The 17,046-nt window shown below is 39.2% G+C and overlaps 1 protein-coding gene across 6 annotated transcripts in view; it reads left to right on the top strand.

Annotated features, from left to right (window-relative positions):
- The first annotated feature begins 241 nt into the window (after nt 1–241).
- ythdc1 (YTH domain containing 1) overlaps nt 242–17,046 on the top strand; it is a 35,909-nt gene continuing 19,104 nt past the window's right edge. For 2 of the 6 annotated variants that reach the window (XM_042337126.1, XM_007904216.2), the window contains exons 1-7: nt 242–369; nt 6,880–6,981; nt 8,509–8,855; nt 9,260–9,689; nt 12,076–12,174; nt 12,259–12,312; nt 16,342–16,436. In XM_042337126.1, the coding sequence (XP_042193060.1) occupies nt 345–369; nt 6,880–6,981; nt 8,509–8,855; nt 9,260–9,689; nt 12,076–12,174; nt 12,259–12,312; nt 16,342–16,436 (1,152 nt within the window). In that variant the 5' untranslated portion in view covers nt 242–344. The remainder of the gene's footprint in view (nt 370–6,879; nt 6,982–8,508; nt 8,856–9,259; nt 9,690–12,075; nt 12,175–12,258; nt 12,313–16,341; nt 16,437–17,046) is intronic. The other 4 variants (XM_007904217.2, XM_007904219.2, XM_007904218.2 and 1 more) reach the window with 4 other exon arrangements.

Raw genomic sequence — 17,046 nt, 5'->3', positions numbered from 1 at the left:
ACTGCCAGAACCAGGAACAGTGGTGAGTTCCCTTTTTTTAAGTATATGTCCCCTGATTTGGTTTACAAAATTCTGAAGTATGTGTGTGAATGTGTTGAGTGAGCGCTGTGTGGACGGAGAGGATGGAACGCTCCACACACACACCACGTCAGAGCCACCACGTGACCAGCAAACACCGGGGAGGTGGGGTTGAGGGGGGGCAGGCCCATTGTGACGTACGTGGCCGCCACCGCCCATTGTGACGTCGCGACGGGTCCGCATTGTGACGCGCGACGGGCGGGAAGGCCTGTGGGATCGCGGGCGGCGCCATTTTGCTGGAGCAGAGTGTGCGGCGAGTCAGAGGGATGGCGGAGAACCGCGAGGAGAAAGGTGAGAGCGACCGTCACACCACCCACCCGGTCACCCGCCACCCGGCCGGCCAGTCATTGTGCCTCCCCCCCGCCCCGGGTCTTGCTCACCTCTCCGGCTCCGAGACCAGAGTCCGCCTGACACTGTGTCTAGGCCTAGGTCAGGGCCTGGGCCGCTCAGTGTCAAACTCCTCCCCCCTGTGAGGCACAGACAGAGACACAGGGCCAGAGGGGGGAGCCGGGGTGGGGGGCTTGGTCTCTGTCTGTCTGTCTGTCTGTCTGTCTGTCATCAGGGACATAAACCCTGACCCCGGTTTATATTTTGCCTACAATACACAGGCAATTCACTTTACAGTCAATACTGTGAAGCGCTTTGAGACATCTCAAAGACGTGATGAGGCGCTTTATTAAATGCCAGGATTATTATTATTAGAGCCCCGGGGTGGGCAGGGGAGTAAACCAGAAGTGACGGCTCCTTGGGACAGAGGTAATAATAATAATAATATAATCATAATTTTCCCTGCAGTTCATATAGTTCATATATCATGTTGTTGCGACATCTCAAAAGGCTTCACAGAATATATCACAAAGTGAATTGACCGTATTTTGTGGATGAAACGCGGCAGCCAATTGAGCACAGAAGTGTCCCACAAACAGTCATTGATTGATTAGGGGGGAGGGTGGCGGGAAGCATGATCAAAGAGGAAAGTCTTCACATCTTTGGAACTCTGTATTTCCAAATGGTGTGTGTGGTGATGTGTTTCTGCATCTGTCAGATGCTTGGCAGACCCCCCCAAAATTAGCCCTGCAACCCAAATCCCTGATGGGTTATTTGGCATTTCCCTAGTTGGATAAGCAGTGGGAAGCTTGATACATTTGTTCACAATGGTAGGTTGCAGTTTTAGCTTTTTAAGCTCCAGTAGAGTCACAACACACATTCTGGGATTCCCCCATCCTGTGCCTAACACCCTCTAGAGTTCGATAAGGATTGTGCGTATTGTATTCCAAGCGAATGGAAACCAGTGTCATATTGGCTCAGTTGTTAGCACTCTTGCCTCTGAGTTAAAAGGTTCTGGGTTCAAACACCATGTTGGAACTTTGAGCTCAATCTGTGCTGTGAATTTCTATAGCGTCTTGGTCAACATCTATCCCAGGTAAAAAATGGTTATGCATTCATTCAGTATACTGTTTTTGGAGATTAAACATGGAGGATTTTCAGATACTTGGCTGAACTAAAGAAAACACAGATTGAATGTTGTGAAAGGTAATTTGAGGACAGATTGCAGGAAATATTTCTTTACATTGATGGTAATTAATATCTGGAAAGGCTAAGCAGGAAGTGTGGTTGAGACCAGTCCACTGGAGTCTTTTAAGCAGGCTCAATGCTTTAATATAAATAATAACAGACTGGGTATTCTGTAAGAGTTAAATCAAATTGGTCCAAAAGCCTTCTTTATCTGAACCTCTTTGTTTTTTCCTTTCCGCAACTCGAGGACCCAAAGGCCTATATGCGACCCAACTCTGTCCTGGCTGATTTCAACTATCAGCACAGGTCTGGTGAAACTGGAATAATGGCTTAATGCTGCGTTATGTGAGACCTTTAATGNTTTTTTGTGACATTCTCATCTGAAACCCAGGGTGGATGGGATAAGTGCAAGTTCATTAAGGCAGTTCAAAGACAAATTTAAGCAACTAAACTTTTTATGGACTTCTAGGATATAATTTTTTTAAAAAAACTTGGAAGAAATTTTTGATTACAGTCTTCAGGTTTGGATCTGCTGGAGGTGATGTCAATTTGGTTATTTCATGTAACTCCATCTCTACAACCTGGATTGGGTAGACATTAGCTCTAGTAGTGATTCATTTTATTTTCTCTGCTTAATTGGCAAATATTGCTGAAACCTGCCAGCCAATGGTGGGATGGATTGAGGAGGGGACGTGAGGCCGGTACTCGCTAAGTGGCCAGTTAAATTGAAGGAGATTGCAGATGTAGGGTGGAGTGAGACTCTGGAGCCAATGGTCCTTTGGGAATGTTGGGTTTTAATGCTGTTTCTGTTTTGACTATAAATCACTTATGTGTATATTAAGTAAAATCATTTGTTTAATGTATAGAGCTAACAATTTTCTAATTACTTACAATTCTGGTTGCTTAAGTAATTATATCCAAGCATAAAATGATCGGAGCACAGCAGTGTGAGGAGGGAACTGAGTGAGGTGGAACAGAATGAGAATTCTGTTAAGGAATTTGGTGAGAGTGGGAATTTGGTGCAGAGGAGGCATGAGGTGCATAATTATAAAATATATAAGTTATATTAAAATAATAGAAAACAAGTCTGGGAATATGGCAGCAGCATGCACAATGTGTACCATATGGGAACTCCAGGATGCTCTGTGTGCCCTGGACAGACACGTGTGTCGGAAGTGCCTCCGGCTGCTCGAGCTTGATCAGAGTTTCTGAGCTTGAGGAGAGGCTGGTGTCACTACATAGCATATGGGAGGCTGAAGAGTTCATGGATTGAACATTTCAGGAGGTAGTCACCCTACAGCCACAGAGGGTTCAGAACGAGAGTGAGTGGGTGACCATCTGGCATGGTAGGAAGAAAGGATGGGGAGTGCAGGAATCCCCTGAGTGTGGCACTCACAAATCGGGTCTCTGCACTGAATGCCAGTCAGGGTGGTGCCCCTCTGCGGAGGGTAATCAAAAGCAAATGGGTGCACAAGGGGACACAGGGTGAAAGGAGCAGACAGGCGTTTGTGCAACCAAAGATGTCACTCTCGTTCCTCCCTTGTGCCGGGGTTGAAAACAATCGGGAGCAAAACGTTCTACTGGGAAAGAATATCCAGAAATCATGGTCCATGTTGGGATCCCTGATGTAGGGGAGAAAAGGGCTGAGATCCTACAGGGAGAGTATCAGAAGCTAGGGAAAAAGCTAAAGAATAGGACCTCAAAGATGGATTACTCCCAGTGCCTCGTGCAAGTGAGTATCAAAACAGCAGGATCAAACACATGAATGCATGGCTGGAGAAATTGTGCAGAAAGGAGGGCTTCAGGTTCCTGGAGTGTTGGTACCAGTTCAGGGGCAGGTGGGACCTGGTAGATGGGTTACACCTGAATAGGCTGGGACCGATGTCCTTGCAGAGAGGTTAACTAGTGCTGTGAGGAAGAGTTTACAACAACAACAACAAAATTACATTTGTATAGCACCTTGGGAAGACGTCCCAAGGCGCTCAATAGACAGACTTTCTTTAGGAAAGGGACAATGTGCTAGAGGGTCTAAAAACAGAATTGATTTGGTTAGAGTTAAGGAGCAAAAAGGAATAGAAGGTTGTGCTTGAAGGCTTAGTTGAGGAAGGGCAGGAGGAGGCTCATGTGGAGCATCAATCATCATAGACCACTTGGGCCAAATGGCCTGTTTCTGTGCTGTATATTCTAATATATTCTAGTTTATGAGAAAAGATTAGCGGGTAACATAAAAGGAAACTCTAAGGTATTTTATAAATACATAAAGAATAAAAGGTTAGTCAAAGGTAGAGTGGGTCCAATCAGTGACCAAAGAGGAAATCTTCTTGTGGAGGCAGAGGGCATGGCTGACGGACTGAATGAGTACTTTGCATCTGTCTTTGGATTGGATAAGATGAGAAAAAAACGAGAGGAGGTACTAAAAAGGTTGTCAGTGCTCAAGGTAGATAAGTCACCCGGTCCAGACGGGATGCATCCTAGGTTACTGAGGGAAATAAGGGTGGAAATAAAGGAGGCTCTGACGACAATCTTTCAATCCTCCTTGGACAACGGATTGGAGATTGGATTGGAGACATAATATCTTATTACGCGATCCAAAATACAGATTGGAGACATAATATCCTCCAGAGGATTGGAGGGTTGCAAATGTTACTCCCCTACAAAAAGAGGCAGAAGGATAAACCCAGGAACTACAGGCCAGTCAGCCTAAGGTCAGTAGTGGGGAAACTTCTGGAGACTAACATCTGGGACAAAATAAATTTTCACTTAGAAAAATATGGGTTAATAAAGAACAGCCAACATGGATTTGTTAAAGGCAAATCATGTCTAACAAACCTGATAGAGTTTTTTGATGAAGTAATGGAGAGGGTGGATGAATGTGGTGGAGTTGATATAGTTTATATGGATTTTCAAAAGGCGTTTGATAAATAATAATAATAGTGCCACATAGTAAAAGTGCCACATAAGAGACTTGTAAGCAAAATAGAAGCCCACGGAATTAAAGGGACAATGGCAGCCTGGATGAACAACCGGCTGGGAGACAGAAAGCAGAGAGTGGTGGTGAATGGTTATTTTTCTGACTGGAGGGAAGTGTGCAGACGTGTTTCATCTAGACATGCACCAGAATTGTCCAGGTAAAATCCATAGTTTATCCATGTGTGTTTTATATGAAAATAATAATCTGACTTGTTGACATAGAGACTTGTTAATTGAGCTGTTGATTTGAATATATTGTATGAACTGACATCGGCTGGATGGGCATATATTGTTGACTTCAAACATTTATAAATGGTACATGCCTGATTGATGTTTGCAAACTTAACTATTGTAAACTAGTTGATTTAGTTCATAAAGACCTGCATATAAAAAATTGCCAAACACTTTGTGTTAAGGAAGATTGGAAGCTACAGCCATACAAATCCAAATTAATTTCTGTTAGTCTTTAGTGTTATGGGTTTGAACCATTCGAGGCTGAGGCCACTCTAGCTTGTTGGATTCTGTGTATGTCTGTACTTCAATGTGCAGACCCACTAGTCCTAACCTTGAACTGCAAGTGTTGACCACGCAAGTGTTCACTGGCAACCAACAAATAGATTCGCATCCACAAATATGCTCATATTTTTCAGTTTTCTTACATTGTTAGAGGTACTGTCCTTCGGATGAGACGGATGGATATTATGCTTAAAAATGCATCTAGGGAGGAAGGGGAAAGTAAGATAATATTTTACGTTTTATAAATAAACAAGGGTACGTTCCATATTATGTGATCAGTGTCTTTATTTCAAAGCATGGGAGAGGTGATGTTTATACTTTTCTGAGTAAAGCTTCCATAACTACAACAAACATCAACTTGCATTTACATAGTACCGCGGTGAACAGGTATTTGAGGAGGACGGGTTTGCAGAGTTATGGGGAAAGGGCTGGGGAGTGGGATTGACATTACGTTGCTCTTTTGAAAGAGCCGGCACAGACTCGATGGGCCAAATGGCCTCTTTTTGTGCTGTACGATTCTGTGATACCCTTCATGTGGGGTAGCGTTTTGGAGTTTGATACCAAGCCGAAAAGAGGGGGAGGTGACTGTAGATATGGTCGAAGAGAACGGTCTTCAGGTGTGATCTGAAAATGGGGAAGGAGGAAGCAAGGTGGAGGGATTGAGGAAGAGAGTTTCAGGGCGTAGTGGCTAAAGTCACATCCGCTATGATGGTGGAACGGAGGGGGTAAGGCAGGTGCAGGAGACCTGAGCCAGCTGAGCGGATGCAGCAGTTAGTGGAGTAGGAAGTAAGCAGTTTGGGGAGGTAGGGAGATGCCAGGATGTGACGGGAAATTATAAACAAGTGTGAGGATCTTGAAGTTGATCGTTCTATGATAGAGAGCCATTGGAGCCTGGCACAGATTTGGGTTCTGAGTTTGGGCAGGTGAGGATCTGGGTGGCGTAATTTTAAATTAGGAAGACTTGGGAAGACTGGTGAGGAGGGCTTTGGAATAATCAAGGCAGGAGGTGACTAATGTGCAGATAAGGGTTTCAGCTGCGTTGGGTATTCTGTGCCCCAACAGGGTATCTATACCCCAACAGGGTATGGTGTAGCCACGCATCACAAAAGAGACTTGACCTCAATATTCTGAATTAGTATAAATTATGTGGTTGAGACCCAGAAGTAAAGTGCTCAATAGTGTTTCTGTAAAATGAATTGGTGCAAAAATTTAGTTTTATTCACTACCAGAATTCATGTTTCGTACCAAATTCCACACTACCTTGGGATTCTGAGTTGATTTAATATTGCAGATATTAAATCAATATTGCAGATATTTGTGCACATGTTTTTGAAGTTCAGGTTTGCAATCGGGCCACATAAATCCAGATTTTTTTCTATATACAAAATGTGCCCTGGAAAAAGCTCAGCAAATTGGTCCATCGTACAATGACATGAAAAATATTTGCATTTCAACAAATGGTCCGTTTTTTTCAGATTTATGGATTATGATGTGCCTTGCAAATATTGTGATGTAATGGGCACCAAACTCTTTTAGCCACAGGAGTACAATGAGACAGGAGCAGTTTTGCCACTAACATACTATACCTTTCTAATTTGGGTAGTTCACAATCCATCTGCAGAAAAAAAATGGCACAACAAACTTGCCTATCTAATCTCTTTATTCAGAAATATAACACAGTGCATTTTAAAAATGTAGAATCTGACCTTTAATTGCAACATTTATAAATTATATTTAAGGAATAGGCTTTTGAGAAAACAACATTTTAATAGTGTGATGGTTAATTGTCTTGTCTTTTAGATGGTGAAGTTAATGTTTTGGATGACATCTTGACGGAAGCACCTGATCAGGATGATGAGCTTTATAACCCCGAGAGTGGACAAGACGTCATTGAGAAGAAAGGTAAGTCTATGTTTTGGGACGCTTTGAGATGTCTCGAAGGCGTGATAAGGCGCTATATCAAATGCCAGGATTATTTTAGCTGTGACCTTTTTCCCTAAATCATAACCCGATGTCTCAGGGCTTGGGTAATTTGGCTTCCAGCACGCTAAAACGAGACTTGACTTTTTTCTGTATTGGTACACACGTGTAATATTCAGGAAGTGACTTTGGTGACTTCATGGCTCCAACATTGTTCAGCGTGGGAAACTGGCCAGCTTTCCACATACATGTCAATGAACTCAAGGGTCCTTCTTGCCAGTGATCATATCCCAACATGAAAGGCGCTATACAAATGTAATTTTGTTGTGGTTATAAATTGCATTGAGATTTTATGGGCCCAGCTACTGCACTATAATTGGAGTTCTGTGGTAGCTCTTCTTCTTGTGTAGATTCTACCGACTTTTAAAAAAAATTGTTGAAACGGAAAAATTTGCAAGGGTATGGGGAAAGAGCGGGGGAGTGGGACTGATTGGGTGGCTCTTCCAAAGACCCGGACCAGGCACGATGGGCTGAATGGCCTCCTTCTGTGCTATAATGTTCTATATTCTACTTACTAAACTTCAAGATGAGTGAAGTTACTTCCAGATACACCAAGGCAGCAGAACAAGAGGACACAGGTTTAAGGTTATAAAAGGCAATTTCAGGACAGACAACCAGGAAGTATTTCTTCACTTGAAGGATAATTAATAATAATAATCTTTGCATTTGATATAGCGCCTTATCATTTCTTCAAGATGTCTCAAAGCGCTTCTTCACCGAATATACTGTAAAGTGAATTGACTTTTTATTTTATTGGTGAAAATACAGTAATGCCATTCATCCAACTCTGGAAAGCAATGCCATTAGCTTTAGGGTTTTGCAAGTCTGCCTTTGATTAGTGTCGACCATGGTGCAGTCGGAGTGTCTATTCAAAGTCAGTTCAACTGTAGGGAGACCACTCTTAAAAGAGAATTTATAATTATAATAACAATATGCACTTACATAGTAGTGGCTTTCACATTAGAGAACGTCTCTTTGTAAAGTCAAGGAGTAGCAAAGTAGCAAAGAAAGGCTGTGAAGTCATCTGAGATTGTGGTCAAAGATGTTAAAAGTTGGTCTGTTGGGGCTAGGGAGCCAGGTGAACTGGGTGAGGTTGGTGGTAATGGGCTCCCAGAGCTTGGTTCTGGATAATCTGTAGCTTGTGGAGGATCAAGCATTGGAGAAATTGAGTTTAGAGAGGTGTTGATGATGATCTGAATTAATTTAAAAAATTGTGTTTTAACACAAAACCTACCAACGACATACAAGGGCAGTGAGAAGAAAAGTAAATTGCATTGTTTTGCATATTGACACTATTGCTTCGATTTATTCTTGTGAGTCATATGAGAGTTCATACTAATTATCGTCTGAGCCAGTTATTTCACTTGAGTGAAATAATTTTGCCAGTCATTTGAACCTTTCACCTTTTTGTGAGTTACTTCATTAAATGCTGACTTCTTTACTCAACAGCATCAAAAAGAAAAAATGAAAAAGAGAGACCAGACGTTGGTGATGGGAAACGGCAGAAATCTTCAAGCCATTCAAGGCAAGTCAGCAAGAGGTCTTCCTGTTCTTCTGGAGGTGATAACGCAAAGGCTTCCAGTTCAAAAGGCAGACATGTATCATCAGCCTATAAGAAGGAAGAATATCAACGATACGAACGAAACAAAATGAGTAGTGACCGAAAGAATCATACCCAAGGCGGGAGTTCCCGAGAGTCACAGAAAGATCGAACGGACAAAATGGGAAGCAGGCGAGGAGAGTGTGATAGGAAATCCAAATCAACAACTCAAAATGAGTCTGAGGTTTACAGCATGGCAAGTTGTATTTCAGTAACTTTTCCAGCAAAACCTTTTAGTGTTAACCTGATTCTCATGTATTGAGTCTTCCATAATGTGCATCTGCTAATTCTGCACAAGTTACCCACTATTAGAACTTGTTATTGTTGGTGTAGAGCTTCGGTCTTTGCTCCTTTTACACAGACATAATTTTTTGTCTTGAACTTCTCTACTCTTGTAATCAGTTATCTGAATTACTTCAGGGTTCACAATGTTGATCATTTTTTAAATGAGGAATTGTTGGTGCGATACAGAAAACGTGCCTTGATATTGTAGATTAAATATTTTTCTGTACCAAATGTAACCCAATGATAATACTATGATAATACTGTTTATTTAAAAATCTGTTTTTATTTTACAAAACGTTTTCTTTTTAATGGCAGAAGACTTTAAGAAACAGTGATGAGAGTCTGAAAGTGCGTAGGTCAAGCCATTCTTCCAAAGATGAGGTTCATTCTGATGGTTATCAGTCTGAACCCGATGTTGAGACAGGTAGTGCCACTTCATCTGAAGACTTGGAAAATCTAGAGGAAGCAATGGATGAGGAGGTAAAACTTGGAGAGGATGATGAAGATGTTGACAGAGAGAAGGAGGAACTGGAGTTGGAGGAGGAAGAGGTAGACGTAGAAGAGGAGGAATATGACCAGTGTATAGCTGAGCAAGATGAATTCAGAGAGAGAGATCCAAGAGAAAGTAAAGAGGAAGGCCACGAGCAAGATTATGATACACGGAGTGAAGCAAGTGATTCGGACTCGGAGTCTGTCTCGTTTTCTGATGGAGAATCTGCTACCAGATCTGGATCTGATGTATCAGGTATATTTCTGTTTTTGAAGCATGTATAAACATTTGGATTAAATTTGTAATGTTGATCCTCAGTACATCAGGTACTTACTTGTTTGTATATAACTAAGTTTTGAAAGCTGACTGCATTAGATAGTGTTGAACCTAATATTACAGAACCTACAGTCTGCAGAACAAATTAAATTAGACCTAATCAGCCTGCGCATCGTAACTAATCGAACAAAAGTTTTGTTTTTGAGTACAATCCAGTGTGTAATCCCTTTTCTAGCCATTGTAAAATCCAATGTGTAATCCCTTTTCTAGCCATTGTACTGGTAAATGGGTTATCCACATATTTAAGAGAAGTTTAAATCTGCTTCCAATTTCAGACCTTTAAAGTGAATCTTACATTAAAATAATCTATATTGACCATCTAGTGACAGTTTTGACAATATTTAAAGTTATATTGAGACACCCACAATTGGCTGTTATGAGCAGGTTTGATTGTACATCAGTGATTTTCTAATGACTATTTCTCTAGTTACCTAAATTCTTATCTCACAATTTTCTCCATTATCACTGAAGGAAAATTTGGTTTATGCTGAGGGACAAGATATTTTTAGAAATGCTTCTGGTGGTACAAAAGCAGATTGAGACCATTGATCCATCTGTGTATCCATTGAGTTAAAATCATCATAAGTGCTTTGTGTTTATCTCAGCTACTTTTCTTTAAATCTAACGTTTTTCTAAATAGTCTTTAATTATATTTGTTTTGTGATTCGGAACGATGTTGGTCACATTAGCAGAAGGATATTTCTGAGTGATAAATATCCAGTACTGTAACCTTTTCTGTGTTGGGGAGAAGATAAGAATGTATATCAAAATAATGAATGATTGAAGGGGGTTGAAAATTTTTTGGCCCTAATAGTAGGCTCAGTTGTGACTTGGCTTCTTGTTTTTGATGAGGTTGCCACTGCATCCAATTAAATGGTGGCTAATGTGATCAATGGGACTGCACTCACCACTGAAGTTTAAAGTGTCTTGATTTCCTAATTATTATAACTGTCAAGGAGATCTGGGTGGTATCTTTGGCCACCTGATCAAAATCGAAATCTTAACTGCTGGTCCAGCATTCAGGCCCTGTTAATGTACTTTTACAGTACAGTTGACTTCAGATAAATTTATTCCTGATCAAAGAATAGAATTCCCATGTGCCAAACCATTTCCCATTTGTTCCTCTGTTGCATAATTTCTGATTCAAGGAAAATACGAGTGCAAAGTCTTTTTCCAAACATGTAATATGTTGTCTATGTTTAAAAAAACGTTACCACACTAAATCAGGTTAATCTGCTGCCAAATTCCGAGTTTTAATTTGTACTCCGGCCCTTATGCTGTACCTTTATGCCAGTGCAAAAAGTCATCAAACCTCTAGTGTGGTCTTGTATTCTATAAAATTATAATCTTTAAGAAGATCTTTAACTATCTTTTCACTTCATAATAGTGGTTATGTAAAATCCAGTTTTCCCTTTCTCCTACTTTAACAATCTCTCCTTAATATATTACCCTAATAGTTTACCAGCGTGTCCGCTCCCTCTGCTCAGCAGCCACTGGCCAGCTCCACGTCCCCCGCTCTGCCCGCTCCACCATTAATGGTCGGGCTTTCAGCCTTTCTTCCCACAATCTGTTACCAAACACTTCTCACTGGGGGAGCCTTTGAAGCACATGAGAGAAAACCACTTTTCAGCTTTTTTAAAAAAAAAAGTGGGTGCAGTGAGCTTCCTTTTTATTTACACTTATTGAAAGAAGCTAACATTTCTGTTGGAATAATTGACGTGAGTTAGAAGCCAATATGTTTGGGTGCATATGGGCAAAGTTCTGCCTTAACATTTTACTTTCATTCAAGATGATAGTTGAGCCACGGATACCCGTTTGCAGTGCTATTGACACTTTTGGTGCTGTATTGGGACAATATAAAAGAAAAGATTAGTTATTGTCTAAACTTTTTGTTAAGTAGTTTGTTTTTGTTTTAGATTGAACTGCTGAATGAAAGATTTAAATTGATGGTTTTCTAAAGATTTGCACATTCTGTTTTAAACTTGCTTTTATCAAGTAATTTTGCTTCAAACCAACTAAAGTTTATTTATCAGGATTCAACTGTATTTCATTCCATCCACTGAAAGCTGCCAGCATGCTGTGTAAGTGCTCTAATTGCCTATAGTGACAAATATTGGTCATTACAACACTGCTGTTTAATTTGTCTTATACCTTTCTACTGGTCTATTGACAATTGACCTGACATAATGAACACGTCCCAGACCTAATGTCAGTGGAATTTTCAACCCCTATCATTCATACTGCAGTCTCGAATGATTCTTAAAGAATAATTAAATGGAATTGTTCCAAATTAAATTTTCTTCAGACGATGAGAAACATAAAAAGGAGAAGAAAAAGCGATCTAGAGACATTTCTCCAATTGTGTTTGATAGGAGTGAAAGCTCTGCGTCCGATTCATATGCAGGTATGTTTTGTGTTTCATTTGGAACTTGTCGTGCTTGGAGATTAAACAGCAAGGGCCTAATGGGATTTGTGTACTGTAATGCAGGATCAGAGAAGAAACATGAGAAGCTGTCATCATCTGTGCGGGCAGTTCGTAAAGGTATGGAAACAATAAGTTTAGGGGTCAGAATAAGTGTGCTTGAGCAGATAAAGCAGCTGGAAAAGCAGCTCCAATAGGTTGACATTTTGGGGTTTGATGTCCAGAATGAAATGAATGTTCTGTGTCTTTTAGACTTTACAATATTGAAAAAGTAATGCTCTACAACTTTTAAGCCTTCAGCTGAAAGATGCCTTGTTAGTGAAAGGGGTAATTTACATTTTTCCATGATTTTCTTTATCTTGTTTCTGAACTGTCTTGTATATGTACATTTCATAGACTATTAATTCGACTGCGATAAGAATCCGCACTCTTTAAATCCCCTCATTGATTATAGTTTCATGAATGCAGAAGTCTCTTGTAGATGCAGGGTATATGTTCTCCCCCGCCCCCACCCCCAAAAGTTCATTTCTCAGGAATTTTGTTCAGTGTGAGTGTATCCTGGAGCTATTTCCTTTCCTTTCAAAACCATCTTGTTACAACGGCTGTGTTATCTTCTGTTAAGGTGACATTGTTCTCTCTAACTCCCTCCTGTATACCGATAGGGAATGTTTTATGGTTGCCTAGTTTTAAGATGGACACCATTCCTTCTATCATAGCAATTTATTCCTATCTGTGTTTTGAAAGGGAAATGTTCTTTGTCGGTGAGATGGAGGTGGTGATACAAAAGCACTGGCTCTGTAATTGGGAATTAAGTGTCATAAAGAGTGGAATTTTCTATCTTGCCAGTTCATGAAATCAAACCACTTGCAATGCCCATTACATGCCATGATAACAAGGGAAATAGGATGTGTTAGAAATAATTATCGTATTTGGCCTTAGTTATGTAGTTTACCTCAATGTTGTGGTGATGTTTGTTGATGTATGTCAAACCAATCTGCTTGAAGCAAGTGAGCAAAACTGAACACAAGTTAGGTGGTAGTAATCAAATACAAAGTAGTATTTTCTCTAATCAGATTATAAAACTGCATTTCTTTCTTGCTGCAAATGGTACTTTACTGATTAATCCAAATCTATTAAGATTGTCAAAATATTGTAACATATTTACTTATTCACCTGTTCAGTGTCACTTCAAGTGCAGTATCTCTGCACAATTCTTGAAGAAGGGGAATTTGATGGCATGGAAAAGTTAGCTGGATGGTATTTGTATTATTGGTCTTATTTAAATATTAAGACATTGATTTTTTTTGATGATTATCAGCTAAGGTCTTTGATGTAAACTGCTGCAAAGAAACTCAGGAATACCAGCAGAACTAATTTTTCCCCTTTTATTTTTAAGCTCCTGTACAAAAATACATATACATGAGCTTGTGATTCTTTAGTTTCTGAGTTGTAAGTTTGTGCATATAGGCTTTTTAATCTGATTTCCAAATAAAAATTTCATAACCCACATTGCAATTTTTCATTCCTATCCTCCATGGACATCAGAATAAACCTCATACTTGTGTGAGGAATTCACATTCATTTAAAGGCTTTGCTCTTGCTTTCTTACTTTATCATTGCTGTAGCCCAATTTTTGTATCTTTTTTCTATCATTGATGAGAGTGCCTTGCTTTACTTTCCTATAGGAACTTCACTTCAGGTCTTCGTTTTTATGTTAAACCTTTTTTCTACAATATTTGACATGAATGGTGGTACGTCATGCTGAATGTAGAACTGGGACATGTGTCATTGTGTTGTTTTAGATTGGGAATTGTTGATGGGAGGGCGAGGTTGAATGAAATACCCAAATAATTGGAAAATGAAGGAAACCTATTTGAGAAAATAAAGCTTTTTCAGTGATCCTGCTCATTTATTGCTAGGGTAAAACACAGCAGACTTTTTTAATTNAAAAAAGTTAATCCGATATTCTGGTCCAATAAATTGGTCCATTTCAACTTCTTTTTTTTAGTACTTTGATTTAGCAGAATTTTGATACAATTATTGTATAAATGCAGGATATTTATTACCGTTAAAAACTAAACCTGGAGATGGATGTATGTATGGAACAATTTTGTGTGCATGTCATTGAGGCAGAGATGCTCCTATGGAAACATAGTAGCAGTTGGTCACCCTAGAACTTTTCTCTTGAAAAGAGAAAACTGAGGGGGGATGTGATAAAGGTGTTTAAACTTATATCTGTAGAAGTTCTTCTGCTGTGGACAAAATTCAAGAGCAAAAGGATTATAGCTTGAGAATAAATAAAAGCGCTGGGATCTAGTTGAATCTGGAAACAAAGGATTCCATCTTATTGGAAGAATTAAATGTTTCCAAGGAATCTTCAAAGTTGAATGATAAGACTAGGTGGCGTTGTGGTCTACTCCTACGTGAAACTGTAGAGTTTCTGATGAGAATACTATTGTTTGATGTACGCCACTGTCTATTTGATGTTCCTGACAAGCCGTGTTTTCTAAACAAATGAGATTGTAAAAGCTATTAATGAGAGGACTGAATGTTTCTAACTTTAGAGGATGTAAAATGGAACACTATTGAAGTACTATATGTCTAACTAGTAATACAGTAATATAGCTTTAATCCTATTTATTGTATCATTGTAGTTTATTCTACTAGAAAATTTCTTGTGGAAGTTAACTTTTAATCTGTTTATTTTGATATGCACATCATACATTACTATACAGTAAAACAAAAGATTCAGGGTATTTATAAAGAAAGAAAATTAAGCACTGGTGAAAAAAATAAAGTTCAATAGATATTTCTGGATAAGACTTTGGAATCATTTATTCCTTGTCTAATTTTTAAATTATGTACATGTAAAACATAATTTTGTTTGTAGTCAAATTGGAACTGGAGGCTGAAGTGTGACATTGTATTACTGGCATTTAGTGATTTGCTTGGTGGTGGTATGTGTGTTTGGAATTGATGAAGACTAAAACACCATTTGTCTGAGTTGATCAGAAATTTAGCAAAGTATTTACGTTTAGGGAACCAACCCATGTGTGGTTAAAATTTAAACCAACTTTTCACTTAAAAAAGCTATTAAAACAATTAACGTTTAAAGAAATGGTGACCAAAGAGGAAATCTTGAGCTGCACTGTGTCTTTAATTGTCCTTTGGAAAGTAGTTTATTACTGAAATGTAACAGGCATTTTGATATCAGTCAACCAATTTTAAAAAATAAAGATATTCTGGCACACAAAATGTGAAACATTGATCTGTATTGAGAACATTAAGCGACAAGATAACATGCTCTGGTTATTAAGAAATCGAGTGACTGGGATATTTTGAAGAAATATTATCAAAATGTTGTTTGCTGCAGTTGGTTGAACCAGCCTATCATTTGTATTTTGTACTGATGTTCACTGATATTATTTTCCCTTTCTCTCTTTGTCTATTTACTGATTTTTCTGTTGTCTATGATAGATATTTTGCCCACAAATATACGGTCAATTCACTTTGCAGTCTATTCTGTGAAGCGCTTTGAGACGTCGAGAAGACGTGAAAAGCGCTATATCAAATGCAAGGATTATTATTATTATAGATACACTGAAATGACCTCTTTTCTGCCTATTCTATCTGATATTTTAGTGAATTTATATGCTTCTCAAGATGAGGTGGAGAAATGCAAACCAGATGGAGAATAATTTTTCCACTGCATTGTGCTTAAATACAACCCCCACTGCCCCAGTGTGATTTCTGCCCTCCCCCACCCTCATCCCCCCTAGGGGTCACTCTTAACAAGACTTTCAATTCGGATAAATTCTTGCAGAACTGTGGTCCGTCTGTGCTGTGGACGCAAATCCTTTTCATGTTGGGTTGAGATAATCCAGTTTGACTCATTTTGGACCCGTGCAGCTGACCACGTCTCCCCTGGATTCAAATTCTGGTTCCATGATGGATATGCTACTTGCTCTTAGATTTTACATAAACTTGATCAGCGTTCTCCTTGAGTTAATATTTGACTGTTTGCTTCTCTGGGGTAAAGCTGAAAAGCCACTGAAGTTACTGAGTATTGAAAACTTGTCCTACAAATAATTAGTTGTACCATTTTCAGTTACTGTTTGAAGTCGCTCATTTTGCATTAATATTTTACAGATCAGACAAGTAAACTGAAGTATGTTCTACGAGATGCACGATTTTTCCTCATCAAGAGCAACAACCATGAGAATGTATCCCTAGCCAAAGCTAAGGTAATTGTGTACAAAAGGAGCATGATCCATTTCTGTACTATATGTTCCCACCGCGAATACTGTAGCCTATTGGTGGAACAATCTACTTTAAATGTTCATCTGCATGCTGATCTTATTCATTCAGAGAGATCAGAATGCTGCTGTTAACTTTGAAAACCAATTTAAATTTATATTTGTACTTGTTCCATATTTATCAAAGCTATAAATAACTGTTTATGTTGTTTATTCCTCTGGTAGCTCTGTAGCTGCATAAAGACTCTCAATGGTAATAACATGGTTACAACTAGTGATTTCTGATTGTTTACTGTGGCTGATTTCCACAGGTGAAATAAACACTTCACTGATCCAGAAAGAAGTGGTATTATTTGGATCTCGAATTGATTTACTTCTGACTGTTCGGTAGATTGTAATTCGGTCATCTGAATTGATGATGTTATTTAACCCTTTGTTAAAACTAACTTGGCAAGCAGAAAAATGCTTTCCTTTTTAGAAAGTATTTTACCCACAGGAAGGGATTTGGGGATCTTGTATTGTCTGGCTATCTCATTTGTAGAGTAGTTTCCAAGAGATTTTGTACTTCATTTACTGTTTCAAAACCTGCTTAACAATC

This window comes from Callorhinchus milii, unplaced genomic scaffold (genome assembly GCF_018977255.1).
Source record: "Callorhinchus milii isolate IMCB2004 unplaced genomic scaffold, IMCB_Cmil_1.0 Scaffold1, whole genome shotgun sequence".
In the NCBI taxonomy this organism is placed as follows: domain Eukaryota; kingdom Metazoa; phylum Chordata; class Chondrichthyes; order Chimaeriformes; family Callorhinchidae; genus Callorhinchus; species Callorhinchus milii.
Note: the sequence above shows the minus strand (reverse complement) of the source record. Positions and strands in the feature narration are given on the sequence as shown.